Source organism: Pseudophryne corroboree, chromosome 11 (genome assembly GCF_028390025.1).
Source record: "Pseudophryne corroboree isolate aPseCor3 chromosome 11, aPseCor3.hap2, whole genome shotgun sequence".
Lineage (NCBI taxonomy): Eukaryota > Metazoa > Chordata > Amphibia > Anura > Myobatrachidae > Pseudophryne > Pseudophryne corroboree.
The window spans coordinates 198942000-198962539 of record NC_086454.1 but is presented as its reverse complement, the minus strand read 5'-3'; the positions used below and the strand labels follow the sequence as shown (position 1 = coordinate 198962539).

Sequence of the window (20540 nt, the reverse complement as noted above, 5' to 3'; positions counted from 1 at the left end):
GGACCTGGAGCTGCAGCTCCATCAGCCCCATTGTTAATCCTGCTCTGGGAACACAGAGCAGCCAAAGGGCAGAGCCTCCCATTGGATGTAACCTGTTTGGGAGGGCATTTCTCGCCCAGTCAGCTGTGGACTGGGTGTGATAGACCTGCTGCTAAACCAATGAGAGCTCCTAGCCACTCCCAGCGTTATCCACACAGTCACAGAGTGACAGATCTGGGCAATTATATAGGAGATGACCTTCCCTGGTGTACATTTGTGCATCCAAATAGGCAAGGAATAAGACGCCCGCTGTCAGTGTCCACACATGCTCCAATCATGCTTTGGGTGTCATGCTTTGTGTGTCAGGCACCATTGAAACTTTCATCAGCCCTAGGCTAGGTGCAGATCATATGTCTGAGTTTGGCCTCCAATGTGAGTAATTCAGCATATCAATATGGAACCACTTTCAGCAACACTATGTTACATGTGCATCTGAATAGCTAACCTCCTGTAACAGCCTAAGAAGGTCCAACACATTACTAAAAACATCATGGTGCATGCATCTGAATTAGTATTGCAACTCTTTATGAATACCATTGGGATGCATGTGCGTTGCAACTCAGACGCATGCGCAGATGAAACACATTGCCCAAAAATTAAAGAACATTGACCTCCACAGAAAAAAACACAAACACATTGGCCCCTACAGAATACAATATAACACATTGGCTACCAAAGGAAAAAAATAAAACATATTGGCCCCCACAGGAAAAAAATAAAACATAATTACTCCAGTCCCCCACAGATGACTGACCATGCAGTACTTGCTGGCATGTTACAGAGGAGAAAATGGAGGACGATTGATGCCACTGCCCAGATTATGAGAGCAGTGTTTTACAACAAGCGGTTCAACTGAGGGAGGTAGTGTTATGTTCCTGGGGTAGGGGGTGGGGTGGTAGTGTATGTCTGGGGTGCCAGGGGCTAAGGTGGGAAGTGTAGGTCCCTGTGGGCGAGGGTAGTATATGTCCCTGGGTGGGGAAGTACTGTATGTCTAGGGGGCCAGGGGCAGTGTATTTCCCTGGGGTCCGGGGTAGAGTGGGTCATTTATGTCTAAATTTAGTCTAAACTGTTACAAACTTGCTCAGCTGCAGAAATGAAACACACACAGAGCTCTGAAAATCTTAGCGTACATGCTGACCTACACTCTTTCTTTAACTTTGTTAGATGCTATAAAGTGGCATACTTACTAGGGGGGTAGTGTAGGTACAAAAATTAAACACAAAACCCAAGTCACTTGAAAAATCTTTGCATTATTTTGTATATGTATAACTTCCTTCTCTAAAAACTAGGTATAATAACCTTTGTTATTTTGGAGATGCCTTATTGCCAAGTCCTCTTGCCAACATAGTAAAGATAAATTACAACAGAACACATTATTAAAATAATGCATAATAAATACGAACTATTGATCTAGTGAGAGCTTTGGCTCACCATTGCAGCGGGTCCGAGTGATGTCCAGCTGGAAACCTCCTTGGCACTCACATGTGACTCCATGAGGACCTTTCACGCAGCGACCATTCACACATGGGCACTCCTCAGACACCTCCTCTGAGCTGTCCACATCTATAATGAAGTGGACGGTGAGAGTATTACAAAATTACAATGTCAAGTTGGGAAACTACTGACTGTATTACAGTGTATTTTCATCTGTGCAGATGTAGTGGAGTTTATTTCAGAGAACAGTGCACCACAGTACGAGCATTATTGTGTAATACACTGAAGTAACAGATGTAAATTACTCAGTGAGCTGGTACAAGAGAAAAGTGCCTCCAGTTTATCTTGAGCACTAGAACAAACCCTACGCCAACTTTCAACTGACCATGGATTTACTGATGTAAAGTGTAATATCTCTTTTCAACAGATGCTAGTTATAAAGTCATTATCTGTACTTGTGTTAGCTTGTGCATACTATGTTGTAACTGGTGCTGTGCTCTGCATGTGAAACAGTGCTGTAAGGTGGGCGGTATGCCCTGGGGTCAGCACCATCGCTGTCCCTGTGTCTGGATAGCAGGGTGCTATTTGCCACCCTGTAGCCACTGCAGCCAATGCTGCCAGCGTATCCTTTGAACATTCTGGCTATCCACCCTGCAAGCTTCCTAGGGACGCTCTGAGTGGTGCAGTATAGCATTAGAGCTCCGATAAAGGTGGTCATGCCCACTCACAATAAAGGGCACATCCTTATGACGGTGTGCGCTCAGGGACATGGGCGGTGGCTGCACAGGGCGTGCTGCTGCTTGGTTACAGGGCTGATGTGAAAGGATATGCTGTTGTACTGGGACTGCGTGCAGATCACAGTCATTTCTATTGGTTAAGGGCTGTCATTTGTGTTTAAGTCACACTTAATTCAAATACTAACTACATCATTCAAGAAAACGAATAAACAAAAGCTATTAACTTAATTATACACAGTCCATTGCTAAACAATATGATGTGTAGTACACATATTAAATAAGATGTTATGTTCAGTTGTGTTAATATTTTTACTCGTATTAGCCAGACCCCCTTCCGTTTTTTTTAAGCTTCCCTTGATAGATCACTGTCACTGGGTGGGGTGTAAAATCCATTTATGGTTTTGTATGTGCTTTTGTAAATTGAGGTGTCTTGTTGGGTCCCACATCACTAGTTCTGTCTATTATGTATGGCACAGATAGCAGACCTACAGAATGACAGAGCAGGATACACATGTAGGGGAAATAGTTTGTATACATGCATATTCTCCTTGGAATACAGTATTTTCCTCCTGATGGTATAGTAAAGGTATGAGGAAATAATGGGATAATACTGTACCACTATATATGGTCACAGCAAAGCTTTGCTCATTCCTTCTGTAGCTCTGACTTATGCCGTTGGTGATAGCCAAAGTTTTTGGTACTGTTCACACTTTCCTTGTTGGTATCTGAGCTAATTATGAGCTTAGTCTCCCAGGGAAGATGGTCTCTCCTCCCTTTTATCCAATGATTAGGAGCCAAACAATGAGGAATAGAGAAATTGAGATGTGTCCATAAGGCTTGTCTCATTATTTTTAGGACATCTAACATCACCTTGTGTAGGCAGCCTGTGCTGACATCTTTCCTAACACCTCCATTCTTATATCATCCACTTCCACATTATTCTAATTCATCTTATTTATCAACATCTGTTACTGACATTCCTTATAACAAACTTCACTGCTTCGCTGCTCGGTACTATACTATAGTAACGCATATATAGGTTAATGTAGTGGTTTCCAAAGCCAGTCCTCAAAACACCCTAACAGTCCAAGTTTTAAGATATCCATTTTTGAGGAAAGATGATTAAATCAAATTGACTAAGGTACTAATTGTGGGGGTCATTCAGATCTGATCTCTGCTGTGTGTTTTCGCACAGCAGGCGATCAGATCCGAACTGCGCATGCATATGCACCGTAAAGAGCAGGCGCGACAGACGGCTGCAACGGGGATCGCAGGTCAGCGACGGGATTGTGCGAAGGATCCATTTGCACAGATGGTCGCAAGATGATTGACAGGAAGAGGCCATTTGTGGGTGGCAACTGACTGTTTTCAGGTAGTGTCCAGAAAAATGCAGACGGGATCAAGCGTATTCAGGGAGGGTTTCTGACGTCAAATCCGGTCCCGAACAGCCTTATGTGATCGCAGCGGCTAAGTATGTCCTGGGCTGCGCAGAGACTGCACAAAATCAGTTTCTGCAGCTCTGCTGCACATGCGATCGCACACTTGCACAGCAAAAATACACCCCCCCCCCTGTAGGCGGCGACTATCTGATCGCAGGACAGCAAAAATCGCTGCCTAGCGATCAGATCTGAATGACCCCCTAAGTCACATGTGCTCAAGCATTAATATCCTTAAAACCTGGAATGTTAGAGAGCCTTGAGGACTGAGTTTGGGAATCTTTGGGTTAATACCTTATGCACTATACATTTTCTTTCTACATTATGTTAACTACTTACATTAGTTCAGTGTATGTTGCCACAGTTTGCAAAAAATGTTAATAGAAATAAACGTAGCACCTACAATAGCCCAGAAAAGTCTTATATTACCTCCTCTGGACTTCTTTAGATTGTGAGCGCTGGACTCCCAGAATGAATTAGCCCCACTGTGAGAGACCGAGCACGCCAGAGCTGGGGGAAACAAACCAGGAAGAGGAACAACATAATTGAGTTAAGAACATTTTAAAATTAATTCATTAGTATAAGCAGAATCAAAAATAACTATTTTGTAAAAAATAAATAAATAAACATTCTGGAAAGAACAATACATTGATGTTGTTATTATCATCATCATCATCATCATCATCATCTTTTATTTCCAAGAAGATAAGGTTTGTGTAATGCCATACAAAGGAAATAATAACATGGCTAATATGTTGAGAAGCAGACATCTTCCAATACTATTAATATTTGTGGCCTAATTCAGACCTGATCGCAGCAGCGAAATTGTTCTTTAATGGGCAAAACCATGTGCACTGGAGTTGGGGCAGATATAACGTGCAGAAAATGTTAGACTTGGGTAGGTTATATTATTTCTGTGCAGGGTAAATACTGGCTGCTTTAGTTTTACACTGCAATTTAAATTTCAGTTTGAACACACCCCACCCAAATCTAACTCTCTCTGCACATGTTATATCTGCCCCCCCCTGGAGTGCACATGGTTTTGCCCAATAGAGAACAATTTTGCTGAGGCAATCAGGTCTGAATTAGGCCCTTGGTGCGTTGTCTTGTAAGCTAGACAGAATTTACACATACCATGCTATGGGATCTATTTAATAATCCTAAAAATGTATTTCCTCTTGAATCTTAGCTGGAGAAAAGACACATTCTGCATCTCCTCCCTAACAGGCATAAAACAGGTAAAACATTGAAAATGAAGGCCTAACAGACTGCATTGAATTGATTTGTCTGCTACTTTCCACTTGGGAGTAAAAAGCATTTTCACAGGAGAGCTATTCCTTGAAATATCTTCCCACTACAATGACTTTGAAACTGGAAAACTTCAGGTAAAACATTGAAGATTAAGGCCTAACAGACTGCATTGAAATTATTTGTATGCTGCCTTCTGTTTGGGGGCTGATTTGTAACGCTATTTATGGAGAAGAAAATGTTCTCTTCTCAAAATGTTTCTCAGAAATATGGTATCCGGACTCCAGGTCGACAGCACAAAGGTCGACACACCTTAGGTCGACGCCAATTGGTCGACACAGCTTAGGTCGACATGGACAAAAGGTCGACAGGGACAAAAGGTCGACAGGAACAAGGTCGACGTGGAAAAAGGTCGACATGGAAAAAGGTCGACATGAGTTTTTCACGATTTTTTTCTTTTTTTGAACCTTTTCATACTTAACGATCCACGTGGACTACGATTGGAACGGTAAAGTGTGCCGAGCGAAGCGGTAGCGGAGAGAAGGCACCATGCCCGAAGGCATGGCGAGCGAAGCGAGCCATGCGAGGGGACGCGATGCACTAATTGGGGTTCCCGGTCACTCTACGACGAAAACGACACCAAAAAAACATAAAAAACTCATGTCGACCTTGTTCCTGTCGACCTTTTGTCCATGTCGACCTTTTGTCCATGTCGACCTAAGGTGTGTCGACCAATTGGCGTCGACCTAAGGTGTGTCGACCTTTGTGCTGTCGACCCTGAGTCCCAGACCTCAGAAATATAATGCCATTTCCAATTTCATCATGGTGTAGGAAGGATATATCAGAGAAGGTCAATAACTCCCTCTGCCATCCCCCATAACTCACTTGTGCCATCGGCTCCTCACTCTGCAATTAGCTGCCTTTGAGTGTGGACTCTCTGACATCATGAGAGACGAGTCACACAGCTGCATTGCGCATGCGCCAGATCAGCACATGTGTATTGCTATTAAATTTTCCACTTTGTCTGTCCCAGCAGTGTCAATTATATAAATAAGGTGCAAGTGCTGCAACGAAGTGCAGTGAAAAGCAGCAAAAAGGAAATTGGTTTAAAGTCTGCATACTATAAATAGAGTCCATGGCCCTCATACCGAGTTGTTCGCTTGCTAGCTGCTTTTAGCAGCAGTGCAAACGCTAGGCCGCCGCCCTCTGGGAGTGTATATTAGCTTAGCAGAAGTGCAAACGAAAGGTTAGCAGAACTGCTTGAAAAATTTTTCAGGCAGTTTCTGAGTAGCTGCAAACCTACTCCTACCTTGCAATCACTGCAGACTATTTAGTTCCTGTTTTGACGTCACATACACGCCCTGCGTTCGGCCAGCCACTCCCCCGTTTCCCCACGCATGCCTGCGTTATCTTCTGACATGCCTGCGTTTTCACCTGTCACGCCTGCGTTTTTTAGCACACTCCCGGAAAATGGTCAGTTACCTCCCAGAAACACCCACTTCCTGTCAATCACTCACCGATCAGCCGAGCAACTGAAAAGAGTCGCTCGACCTTGTATAAAACTGCATAGTTTTGTGTGAAAGTACTTCGTGCGTGCGTACTGCGGCCCATACGCATGTGCAGAACAGCTGATTTTTAGCCTGATCGCTGCGCTGCGAACAACGGCACCTAGCGATCAACTCAGAATGACCTCCCATGTCTCCAGTTATATGGTTGCATGTATATCAGGCTATATTTATTTAATGTAACACTTGTCTGAAGCATTTCTCTAGAAGGTCACTTGATACTTTGATGTCCTTGGTACACATTGAACATTTTACAGAAATATCCTATAGTAGTTCTCAGAGTAAAAAAAATGTTTTCTAATTCAGCAAAGGAAAAGGCATTAAAATGTACGAGGAACTATTAAATTGGCATATTTCTGGGGTCAGACTGAATGATGCTCTCCTCTTATATAGTCATAGATTATAATACATGAGAGGTGCAAATATTGTGAATGATATCCAGGGCCAGATTAATGGAAGGGCAACAGGGCCCCCACACACTGCGTTGTTGAATCAGAGGAGTTATTATCCGGTGGCTGAGCTGTTTATTAACAGCGGCCGCCAAAGAGTTCCTCTGTGTACAGGCAGCCTTGTAGGATTTTGAGGGGAAATCCTGCGGCTGTGTCTGTGTGCTTTGGCTCGCTGTCCCTGCTGCTGCTCCGCTCCGGACATCCAGGTGTGTGTTGGGAGGGGGGGATTTGCCAGCAATAGTGGATGGCCCCCAGCACAGGGCAAGGCCACCCAGCATGCAAATGCCTAGCAGCAATGCGATTGCAATGCAATTGCATCACTGAATTGCGGATACCCCCTGCGAGTCGCCACTTTTTGGGTTGCAACAGCCGTGTGTGAGGTCACGTGGCCACCCCGAATCCGCCCCTGTTTCCAACAACATGCCCGCCCATCGCTGCATCGCCACCCCTGCAATGTTGTGTTGCCGCTACCGGACCGCTGATGCGATCCATACTGAATAAGGCCCTTTGTATGCTGTGTTTGAACAATGCCTATAGCCGAGTATTTGCTTTGATAATGTTTTTTCCATTATACTTTCCTCTCTGACAGACTACACTGCCTACAATATGCCCAGATGCAAGCTATGCTCAGCAGCAGCCCCTAAATTACATATCTGAGGTGGATATATTTATTATCTCTGTTACATGCTATATTATTGTATCAAGTTTATATAACAGCACACATTTTAAACCATAGAGAAAGCATCTTATGCTAAAGAAAACTATAGAAGTCAACCTGAATTAGGCCCAATATGCTGTATTATGTGTGTATGGTGCGTCGTTTATGCTCAATGCTAGAGGGAAATACTCCTGGGTGTGCGTGAACAGTCGCTTTTGTTGGAGATGACAAATTACGGACCCTATTCAGCACAGATCGCAAAACATCCCAAAAAGCAGTTGCGGCAATCAAATAATTGCCGCAAGCATAAAGAAAAACGCCCATTGCAGAAATTGTGATCGCATCACAATGCGTGATGTAAACGCATAACCATATACAAATGCCGGAACATCAAAGAGTTTTTCCATCTGTGCCAGGCAAGGTCATCCACAATTCTGCATACGCAGGAGGTTGGAAGTGGTCATCGCTGACGTCAGAGACCCACCTGAAATGCCTTGCCAAGCCTGCGTTTTGACAAACACATCCACAAATGCCATGCTTCTTCCCCTAAACTCTGGCTTCCTGTCAATCAAAATGAGATTGCACAATGCGTTCGCAGAAATAATCAGAAAATGCAGGTGCGCATGTGCAATGCGAACTCTGCACATGCGCAGTTGTTGGATAACTGGCCGGATTACGTTTTCTTAATTTTGTGATCCATGCTGAATAGGGTCCTACGTCAGTGACCACATGACCCACAATGCTACATTTAATTTTCTAATCATTCTATTGATTGTTGTGGGGACATCACTTTGATGTATAATTTTAATTGTTTTTACCATTAAATATATCTTTATTCATCCAAGTGTAAAATATATATTATTCAAAGTAGCACTGCTTCAAGTGTTGTGTTATTGTATATGTAAGACACTGACTATCTCTATCAAAGCAGCTGCTAGGAAAAAACAAACCACATCAGCATCTGTCTAAAACTTTATTGGCAATTTCTACAGAGAATGCGCAGGTCTCTGAGAAAATGGCCACCGCTGCATTTTTCCCAGCGATTATGCAGCGCTACAGCTGCCGAAACGGGACTCCGGAGAGATAAATATTGAAGACTGTGTGCAGTGTGGGCCCCCCTGGATCCAGTACCCAATGCTCACAATGAAGTACCAGGTGCCATGTTGAAGGGTACCCAGCTGGGCCCACCACCTACTGTGTACAAGCAGGCAGACGCCAACTCACTAGGGAATATCTGACGGCACAGGATTCTCTGACTGCATCATTTCAAAAATTCAAATCTGCCCTGACCCCTTACTCTAGATTAGAGTATGCAGAAGTGTAACAACAATTTGTACTAATATTTTCCAAAATGGAATCGTGGTATACTTTTAACAAAGACTTTAAATTCCATAAATTTGGAAATAAATCCAGTAAGCTCTTATGTAATCTACTTAAAGGTCAAAGGGCCCCCTCTACGATTCACCCATTGAAATTGACTGATCGAACTTACACATCATCCAATACACAAATAGCCACGATACTCAATACCTTTTACACTGATTTGTACTCCCTTCCGACATCTAATGTTACTCAAGCAGCTAAGTTTTGGGGCCACTTAGCTCTGCCACAACTACCCGACGAAGCGTGCACCTCCCTTACCCAGCCTATTAGACTTCAAGAAGTGCTAGATTCCATTTCGCAACTGAAACCCGGCAAAGCCCCAGGCCCGGATCGCTTTACGTCAGAATACTACAAATTACTTGCCCCGAAAATAGCCCCCTGTTTAGTAACTGTCTTTAATACCATTCTTCAGGATAACTCGATGCCACTTCATTTTAACATGGCTAACATTAGAGTTTTACCAAAACCAGGCCGGGATCTATCTGACCCGGCCTCTTACAGGCCCATCTCTTTACTTAACTTAGATTACAAATTATTAACTAAAATTTTATTGAATCGCCTTAAATTGATAGTTTCCCTTTTAGTGCATCAAAATCAAACAGGTTTTATTAGGTGCAGGAACCCGATTTCAAATATCCGCCGGGTCCTCTCGGTGATTTGTGACTCCCAGTGCACTAGGTTGAATGTCCCGAGAGCCATTCTTTCACTTGATGCTGAAAAAGCCTTCGACATGGTGCACTGGGAACACCTATATGATACCCTAAACCGTTTTGGCTTCCCACAGCGCTATATTTCCTGGCTAACTACCTTATATTCCTCCTCAGCCTCCAGGATTCTATGTAATGGCATCATGTCAGACACCTTCAAGGTTCTGAGGGGCACGTGTCTCCACTTTTATTCGCCCTGGCGCTGGATCTGCTTGCGGTTGCAATACGATCAGCACCATTGTATCAAGGCATTTGCATTAGAGGTATCGATCTACGAGTCTCCTTGTTTGCAGACAATATGTTGTTATTTCTGTCTCACCCCCAGCACTCTATCCCAGAAGCCCTTAATATTATTGACCAATTTGGTAGTTTTTCTGGTTACAAAGTTAACATTAATAAATCTGAACTCTTTCCCCTTTCAGGTTCTCTCCCTGATTTCTCTTCTGACACCCGCCTGCACACTATAAAACTAAAGTGGCGTAGCATGCAACAGAGAGAGAGGAGGAGGAGGAGCACAAACTCATTAAATATATATGAGTTAAGGGGTGAGGTGGTACAAAGTCATTAAATATGTATTAGAGAACGAGTAGAGCCACAAAATAATTTTAGATATAAGTGAAAGGGTGGGGGAATAAACTCATTAAATATATACAGTATATAAGGGAAAGGCTAGTGCCCTGTCTCACTTTGATCTGATTGAAAGGCATTGTTATTTATATTAATCCAATTACACTAGAAGATGACCAAATTATGTCAGTGACTGGTTCCAGAAACCACATGATCCACAATGCTACATTTTACGATTTAACTCAAAAATGCAATAACAAGCTTTTGGTTCTTACCTGATAAATCTGTTTCTCTGATGCCATGGGGACACTGGAAAACAATGGGTAAAACTGGTGCTGGAGGAGTCTGGGCACTAAGAAACTAACTTTCAGAGCAGTTCAGACTCCTTCTTTCCCTTCAGTTTATACCCCACCCCCTGCCCAGGTCAGTCAGTTTTTGTCTAGCAAAGACACAAAAGGCAGGGGTGAGAAGAGAAGGATAACTAAAGAAAACCAGAGTGAATGGGAGGGCATCAGCAAAATAAATATATCAGGTAAGAAGTAAGAACCAAATCTTGTTTTCTCATTCAGCCATGGGGGACACTGGAAAACCATGGTGACATCCCAAAGTTGTCCACTAAGGGAGTGAACATTACTGAGTTGCATGGGGAACCCTTCATCCAAAACCAGTATACCTGGAGGTGAAGGAGTCAAAATGGTAAAACATTATAAAAGTGTGTGCAGAGGTACAAAGTTCCTCCTCCAAAGCCCCATGCCGATCCTTCCAGGATGTAACGACCAACCAGGTAGAATGGGCGGCAACCAAATGAGGCACCAGAATGCTAGCCAAAGTGTAAACTTGACAGATGACATCACAAATCCATCTAGCAATTGTTTGCGTGAAAGCGGGCCAACTCCTCTTGACCAAGGAGTATAGGACAAAGAGGGAGTCCAACTGTAGAAAGCCCTTATCCACATAAATTCACTCAAAGGACCCTAGAAAATCTCCAGAATAATGTGAAATTTGGAGACTACCTTTGGAACAAAAGACAGAGTACTGTAGTTCTCAATCCCGCCCAGTCCGGATGAAAAATCAGGAACAGAGTTCTATGCGACAGCTCACCCAACTCTGAGAAGGCCAAAGTAATAGCCAAAAGGAACACTGTTTTCCACGTAAGCTGTTTGAGATCCGCCGACTCCAGTGGCTCAAAGGAGGAGGCAAAAATGGGGGATGAATATGTAGAACACCTTGTAGGAAAGTCTTAATATCCAGGATAATCTCCAAGTGTCTCTGGAAAAAACTGAAAGAGTAGAAATCTGGACTTTCAGTGATGACAGACGATCCAATCCCAACTGTAAAAAGGACAAGTCTTACAAATCTGGAAAATCTTATGCTTCAATATCTGTTGAGAACACCAGATGAAGTAGTCCTCCAGATCCTGTGGTGTGCACTAGCCAAAACCAGTTTCCTAGCATAGAGCACTGCATCTGAAAAAAATCTGGGCCTCAGGTGGTCTCAACAGTTAAAGCTAGACATTTAGGATCTGGGTGTAGACAAGGCCCTTGGGAGAGAAGGCCTGGCCTGAGAGAAAGCCGCCAATGGGCTGCTATCGACAGACACCTGAGTTTGGCAAGCCACGTCCTGTTTGGCCAATCTGGAGTGACCAGAATTAAGGTCCCTTCTTGTTTCAACTTGCAAAGCACCCAAGGTAGATGAGACATCAGGGGAGAGATGGACATTAGAGGAAACATCCAAGGTACTGATAGGATATCTACGAGGGAGGCCCCTCGATTCCGAGTCCTGAAACATTAGCAGGGAAGTTTGTGATGTAGCTCCCTGGGGTGGATGTCCTGATGGCAGAGATAATCGGCCTCACAATTTTATACCCCCCAAGATATAAACTGCAAACAGAGTTGTGAGAAACCGTTCTGCCCACCATAAGATTCCACTCACTTCATGGATTTCAGGTTGAGGATGGGAGGAAAGGAACCATCTGGAACAAAAGGACCAAAAGTGGGGAACTTTTGGCTTAGTAGTTGAGGACATAAGGAAGGCTACCTTAGAGGCAGCCACAGATGCAATAAATTTGTCCAATTCAGTGCCAGAAAGTACCTCGTCAGTAAAATGCAAAGATTCCATAGATTTTTTTGGATTCTGCATCAGCCCACTAATTGCAAAGCCAGAGGAATCATCTAGCCACCAATGCTGAGGCTGAAACCATGGCCAAGAGAATATTAGAGTCCAAAGAAGCCTCTCCAAGTCAAGCCAAAGCTTCTTGGACATTCTCAACAATGGATCGCATTTCAGAGTGAGGAACGTCTGAACGCAGACCCTCATATAGTGAGTTAGCCCACTTTTCCAAAGCCTTGGAGAGCCATGCAGAGTTTGTATATTCTCCCCATACTTGCGTGGCTTTCCTCTGGGTACTCCAGTTCCTCCCACAATCCAAAAATATGCTCACCCTTGCTGGGTGGGCTTGCCCTGTGCTGGGCGGCCCCCAGCATGTGAGGAGATGGAGATCTGGCTGCGTATGTAGTGATCTGCGTCCATCTCTGAATGAGCTCCTTAGATTGTACTCTCCACTGGGGCAGGGACTGATGTGAATGGCCAAATATTCTCTGTAAAAGCGCTGCAGAATATATGTGCACTATATAAATAATTGGTAATAAATAAATAAATAATAAATACATTTGGTTAAGGTAGCACAGTAGTGTTCGCTAAATGAGCCACTTGAGGCGGACCTGTCAGATAGAGGGATTGTTAGATAAGGCCCAAGTCTCAGTGAGGAGATCCTCTAACTGTGGAGAGGATGGAAAAGTTACAGCTTCCTTTTTCTTATGTTGAAACAAAGATGAATCTGGAAAGGAGGTATCTTCCGTGTCTTTAGTAAGTAAAGTGGCTCTAAACGCAGCAATTAAGGCTTCCACATTGATGGAACTAATATGTCCCTCCTCCTGTATGGAGGATAATGTAGCGACATGTAGCTAGATCCCACATATGTTGTAAGGAAGTGGAAATTTGAACTAGACCTTGACCAGGCAGAGCTAGGCTGTGTACCCACAGGGGTTCCATGTCCTGCTGAGAGAGTGCCGCGTAGGGGCTTGCTCTCACATCCTGAGGGAATTGCCTGGACATTGCCAACTGTTTAGCCAGCTCTGACATTGCCTGGGACAGGTTAGAAGCCTACCCCGGCTCTGACTGAGGACCAGACTCGTGGGGCCCCAGCTGCAGCACCGCAGTGGAGCAAGAGACACATAGGCCACCATGGTCCTGAGCAGAAAGCACAAAAACATCCTCTCATTTATTACAGGAATGGGGTGTAGCAGAAGCACTCTTCTCTGAGACAGCTCTGGATCATCCCTTGTTAGACATGTCAAAGGAAGTAACGGTCTCAAACCCAAAATAAGAAACAGTAGGTCAGTATGTCTAGGTGGTGCCATGGGACACCTGGTAACACTCACAATGAAATAAAATAGAAAAAATCCTCTTCATACAGCAGAGTTTAAAAAACAAAACCCAGTAACTAGCACAGGTGTGTCACAAACATTCAATCTCCACAAAAAGAGACTACCTATAAGAGTAGGTACAAACTATTATAGAAATAAAACTGCATAGGACATTGTATGGATGCAGGGTACAACTATATAAAGTATCACACAGGTTGCAGAGTTTCTCACACACCCCAACACAACACAAAATAGAGCAGGTAACAGCGGTGGATTGGGACACGGGGACGCCGGACCAGATTCCGTTTTTGGCTGGTCCATGCGTCCCCTCAGTGGCCGCCGTCGTCCCCCATGCTGGCCGGCAGCTAAGCTCCGATCGCGGCAGCGTTAGCCCAGCACAGCCCTGCAAGTCACCATGGAGATCGGCTGTGGAGAGCGGCCGTGGAGGCAGTGGCAGATCCCTCCCCTTCTCTTCTCCCCACCCCCTGTACGTTGGGAGCTGCAGACAGTGACATCCAGGAGGCGGCGTGATGGGGGAGCTGCTGCTGGCATTGAAAGCAACTTTGCTGGGGAGTTTGATGGCCCGGGGCAACTAGGAGCTCAGAGGAGAGGCTGGAGGAGAAGGAGTGGCCAGTCCCAAGATAAGCTCAGCATCTCCATAGGCTGACACTGTGTGTAGGCTGCTAGTACTGTGCTGTGTGGTGTTTTTGTGAGCTGTCACTGATCAGTTGGAGGGGGGAAGCTGTCACTGACCCGTGTGTGTAGGTGACGTGTGTGTGTGTAGGGTGGCACTGTGCCCAAACAGTGGAAGCCATTAAAAACGAGAGGGCTCACGTTATGTATAAGTGTATAATGTGCTTTACCTGGTGCAATGTGTACAACGTGCTCTACCTGGCGCAAAGTGTATAACGTGCTCTACCTGGTGCAATGTGTATAACATGCTCTGCCTGGTGCAATATGTATAATGTGCTTTACCTGGTGCAATATGTATAATGTGCTTTACCTGGTGCAATGTGTATAAAATGCTCTGCCTGGTGCAATATGTATAATGTGCTTTACCTGGTGCAATGTGTATAACATGCTCTACCTGGTGCAATGTGTATAACGTGCTCTACCTGGTGCAATATGTATAATGTGCTTTACCTGGTGCAATGTATGTAATGTGCTCTGCTTGGCGCAAAGTGTATAACGTGCTCTACCTGGTGAAATGTGTAAAAATGTTCTTTACCTGGTGCAATGTGTATAATGTGCTCTGCCTGGCGCAAAGTGTATAATGTGCTTTACCTGGTGCAATGTATATAATGTGCTCTGCTTGGCGCAAAGTGTATAACGTGCTCTACCTGGTGCAATGTGTAAAAATGTTCTTTACCTAGTGCAGTGTGTATAATGTGCTCTGCCTGGCGCAAAGTGTATAATGTGCTTTGCCTGGTGCAATGTGTATAATGTGCTCTGCCTGGCGCAAAGTGTATACCATGCTCTACCTGGCACAAAGTGTAGAACGTGCTCTATCTGGCGCAATATGTATAACATGCTCTACCTGGCGCAGTGTGTATAGGAGGTTCTACCTGGTGCAATGTGTATAAGCGGCACTACTGTGTGGTGTAATGTGAATTGGCACTATTATGTGACCATGCCCCTTCCCCATGAAGCTACGCCCCTAAAATTTTGCTGCGCGACTACGGCGCACACTTTCCATGCATGCATTTGATAAGGCCTTCTGAGCAATAATCCCACCCACTTCACAGACTCCACCCCCTCAACAGACCCCACCCCTATTAGGCTGCTTCAATACATTTCCCGGGCTGTTTTTTTATCCCAATCCGCCCCTGGCAGGAAATTTACACAGCAATGTCCCAACCACAAATATCAGACCAAAAGGCAAGGTATGGGAAGTGATAGAAACTGAATACCTGGTCCAGGAGCGAAGAATCAGGAGGGGAGACCCGGCACTCTTTTTACACAGAGCCTGCACACTTGTACTCTCCTCTCTTAAACCGCTACTGCCTAACGGCACTAAAAAAACTGACTGGCCTGGGCAGGGGATGAGATGTAGGGGAGGAGGAGCCTAGCTGCTCTGATAGTTTACTTCTTAGTGCCCAGACTCCTCCAGCACCATCTATACTCCTGTTTTTCCAGTGTCCCCCATGGCTAAAAGAGAAAAAAAATGTATATACCACTATACTAAGCTTTACTGGACAAGTTTCTCACAGACAGCCCCTTATGATGAAGGATGTGATGAAGGAAAAGTATTCCACTAACAACAAAACAAATTGGTTTCTATACTTGTGGGCATATATTTTTTTATAATAAAAAAACTAGAAAACGTAAAACATGTTACAGTAATGCCAGACATTTTCAATGTGAGTTTTCAACATTTGAGTCACAATTCTTATCATTGGTTCCGAACAATATTTTTTATTCCTTACCATGCCTAGGTGGACAGGAGAGGCACCTCAGACCCCAACCGTGGCCTTGTCTACAGCAACATTCAGTCAGTGACAACTGGGGGCCATGCATTGGATGAGCGCAAATTCCATCTGTACCACGCATCCTCCAGCAGATATCCAGTGCGTCAGTGCGATCTGTATTGGCAAAAGTGATTTCATTTGACACAAGGATGATTTAGTATGCTGTAAACTTCCCATTACCTAACTTTATTTTCAAAACAACGGGCTGAATGTAATAGGGTGCAAGTTCTAAAAAAGTGTGAGTTTAGCACTAAACTAATACTTTTTTTAAAACACGCACCTGTAATAGGCTAGAAGAACATGCAAAATCGCATGTTACTTGCACAATTACTACTTGCATGGCCAAAATTCGCATCCAGATATTTTCCCATGGAAAACATACATCTCAACAAATGTAATAGGATGCAAGTTGTATACTTGCAGAGAAGCAGTAGAAGGTAATCTTGCAAAATAACAGACCTGCTTCAGATAGGGGAGTTGTGTGTGAAAAACAAAAGTTAAAAATCAGTAAAACAAAATGACATGGGGTACCCCCACAAGCACTACCAGCCCCGACATGGGGTACCCCCACAAGCACTACCAGCCCCAGGCTCTTTGAGCCGGCCCTGGTTCCAAATATCAGGGGGTGGGGGGGGGGGGAATTGTGTAGGGGTCTCCTGTATTTTATCAATCAGCACCGGGCTCTTGGAGCCAGCCCTTGTTTTAAAAATATGGGGAACAAAATGAGTGGGGATCCCCCGTATTTGTAGAACCAGCACCGGGTTCCACTAGCACGGGGGTAATGCCACAGCCAGGGAACATACTTGACGGGGTCCTGTTGCAGAACATTCATCCCCCATAACTAGTCAGTCCAGGTTGAGAATTCCTGGGGAAGTAGGGACCCTTCCAATAAAGTGGACAACCTCCCTTCAGAGATTAGATTAATATTGTCATTTACAGGGGCACTACAGGACTCAGCAATCATCCTCCGCTGATACTTGGACATGACACCTGGTTTATATAATATATAAATGATCCTTTTCTATGCAGTCATCTGGCTTTGGAACTTTTTTATCCAGATGTCTAGAGTGGTTCTGTGAAAAACTTGGCAAATAACTTGTAACAACGCTAGACTACAATGCAATTGACAGCTTCTAAGGCTATGGCTTCACTCTGCTTGGTAAGAGCATCTGAACAGACACTTTGGGGCTCATTCCGACCCGATTGCACGCTGCACTTCCTCACAGCTGTGCGATCGGGTCGGAACTGCGCATGCGCGGCGTGCGTGTGCTACAATGCTGGTACCGAAGAAAGCGGTTGCAGCGGCGACCGCAATAAGACTGGCAGATGGAAGGCGTTCCGGGGCGTCACCTGTCCGTTGGCGGCCGTTTTCGGGGAGTGGTAAGGAAAACGCAGGCGTATCCAATAGAACGGAGGGTGGATGTCTGACGTCAAAGCCGGCCCCATCATCGCTGGATCCGTCGCACAGGGTAAGTATGTCCAGGGCTGCTCTTATTTAACGTGAAACTTTTTTAGCATAGCAGGGCTGCACAAGCGTTCGCAGCATTGCTATGTGAAAATACACTTCCCCCACCAGCAGCAAAAAGTTGCTTGGTGCGATCAACTCGGAATGACCCCCTCTGTTTGGATAGAACAAAGTAACTCCCCTACAATATCAATGACAGGCACTCACAAAGCAAGTCTTTTGTTATTCCAAGTGTTTTTCTTTTTGCCAAGGCAACAATGGGGATGCTACATGGAGCAAAGAGAATCTCCTAATATGGATTTAAGTGAGTAATACATGGGTAAAAAAAGCATGTGTTGAAGAGTATTTATTTAAATAAAGTTATTTTTCTATGTAGTGTGTTTTTTTTAATTTTTTTTACTGTGTTTGTTTTACAGATGGATTACGAGCTCCATTGGGCTCTGGATGCCAAGGTACACAAGTGGGAACCACAAGTGCTAGTATTACTTTATACATACCTCCCAACATGACCCTCTCCAGGAGGGACAGAATGCTCTGTTCATGGACTTCCCTATTAATTAACGATTGCCATCACCTGTGCTGAAACACCTTTCTTATCCATTAGCCTGTCCAACACAGGTGTCTGCAATCATGAATTAAGAGGAAATCCAGAAGCAGAGAATTTTGTCCCTCCTGGAGAGGGTCATGTTGGGAGGTATGCTTTATATAAATAATGTGTTTTCAGGGTATAAGCCTCAAATATGCAATGATAAATGGGCCTCTGAAACACCACAAGGAAATAGTAAACACAGATTTTAACATAAGAAGGACATTTGGAACATAGCAAGTAACAGTACTTTCATTTTATATGGGTGTCACATCAATGTATGTTGTCTGCATCACCTGCTTGTGTGTCAGGAGGATTACAGTGCCTCCCCAGGGGGTCCAAGGTCCATGGAGCTGTACACTCGCAGTGAAAAGAGCCAGGTGTATTTACACAGCGCCCATTACGACATAATCCCCGATCCTGACATTCATCCACATCTGTGAAAATCAGGTGATGATAATGATAAAGAAATATGAAGAGAAACACAAATATTAGGATGCAGCCTATTAATTTATTGGTGTTAAAAGTTAAAACTCAACAATTATTAGGTGTTTTAAATTTATATACAAATAAAATACCCACATCAGACCTATAATTGACTCACCACTCAGTTCCCATATCAATATTGGCAGTCATTTAGATCACAGAATAAAAGAGGGAAAGGTCCTCGCTAAAGCTGATAAATAGTAGACCATAGAGCAGTGATTTTCAACCTTTTTCAACTCGCGGCACACTCATAAGATTTGTAAATTGCCAAGGCACACCATTAGTGCGCCACGGGAAAAAAAACACATTCGCCCCCACAGTAATTAAACAGACGGGATGCCGCTGTCGGTATACTGACAGCCAACATCCCGTTTGTCAGTAAAACATATCTATTCCTTAATAATGCCACACACTGTTCCCCCAGTAATTCTATTACACACTGTCCCCCCAGTAATTCCACTCACTGCCCCCAATAATAATTGCTGCTGTTCACCCCCCCCCCCCCCCCCCCCAGTGATTCCAAACATTGCTTACATAAATAAATACATTTTTATTTTAAATGTAAAACCTGCAGCTGTAATGCTGTGATGGCAGCATGGATGGAGGAGTTGCAGTGGACATGCACTCCAGGCAGGAATGCGATGTGGAGTGGCCAGTGGGCGAGCGAGCAGGCACTGCAGGCAGGAATGATACGTGGCCAACCAGAGACCCGCCGCAATCAATTGCCGGCTCGGGCAGCGCTGTGCAGTGTGCACTTTCGCGTGCGTGACTCATAGGTCTGGTTGGCAGGCGGCACAGATCGGCACAGATCTTTCTGACGGGCAGCGGCGGGGATCATCTCTGACTGGCGGCGGCACACCTAGAGACCGCTCACAGCACACTAGTGTGCCGCGGCACAGTGGTTGAAAATCAATGCCATAGAGAATAGAAACTTTAGCTGGAAACAGGTGTTTTGTAACTTTTCTTATATAAAAAAATATATCTAATGAAGCAAAACTCAAGTTTTAAAAAGCAGCATCATTTAACAAATCTTGCACAAGGCTTCATTCTAGGGGTATGGGTCGTTGGGTTGATCAACTTAGGTCGACAGTCATTGGGTCGACCATGGAAGGTCGACATGCATTAGGTAGACCGGGGCAATAGGTCGACATGGTCATTAGGCCGACATGTACTAGGTCAAAAGGTCGACATGGGTTTTTGGACTTTTTTGGTGTCGTTTTTCTTCGTAAAAAGTGACGGGGAACCCCAATTAGTGCACCGTGTTGCCTCGCATGACTCTCGCTTCTGGCAAGGTTACCGTTCCCAATTGTAGTCCACCTGGATCGTCAAGTATGAAAAAGTCCAAAAAAAAAAGAATTTACTTACCGATAATTCTATTTCTCGTAGTCCGTAGTGGATGCTGGGGACTCCGTAAGGACCATGGGGAATAGCGGCTCCGCAGGAGACAGGGCACAAAAGTAAAAGCTTTAGGATCAGGTGGTGTGCACTGGCTCCTCCCCCTATGACCCTCCTCCAAGCCTCAGTTAGGATACTGTGCCCGGACGAGCGTACACAATAAGGAAGGATTTTGAATCCCGGGTAAGACTCATACCAGCCACACCAATCACACTGTACAACCTGTGATCTGAACCCAGTTAACAGCATGATAACAGCGGAGCCTCTGAAAAGATGGCTCACAACAATAATAACCCGATTTTTGTAACAATAACTATATACAAGTATTGCAGACAATCCGCACTTGGGATGGGCGCCCAGCATCCACTACGGACTACGAGAAATAGAATTATCGGTAAGTAAATTCTTATTTTCTCTGACGTCCTAAGTGGATGCTGGGGACTCCGTAAGGACCATGGGGATTATACCAAAGCTCCCAAACGGGCGGGAGAG

General features: G+C 44.5%; 1 protein-coding gene across 1 annotated transcript in view; it reads right to left on the bottom strand.

Annotated features, from left to right (window-relative positions):
- The window catches only part of LTBP3 (latent transforming growth factor beta binding protein 3), a 282983-nt gene that overhangs the window by 43569 nt on the left and 218874 nt on the right, over nucleotides 1-20540 (bottom strand). The window contains exons 21-24 of the mRNA XM_063945201.1: nucleotides 18464-18604; nucleotides 16075-16230; nucleotides 4076-4156; nucleotides 1471-1602 (exon numbers count right to left, since the gene is read on the bottom strand). Coding sequence (XP_063801271.1) covers nucleotides 1471-1602; nucleotides 4076-4156; nucleotides 16075-16230; nucleotides 18464-18604 — 510 coding nt within the window. The remainder of the gene's footprint in view (nucleotides 1-1470; nucleotides 1603-4075; nucleotides 4157-16074; nucleotides 16231-18463; nucleotides 18605-20540) is intronic.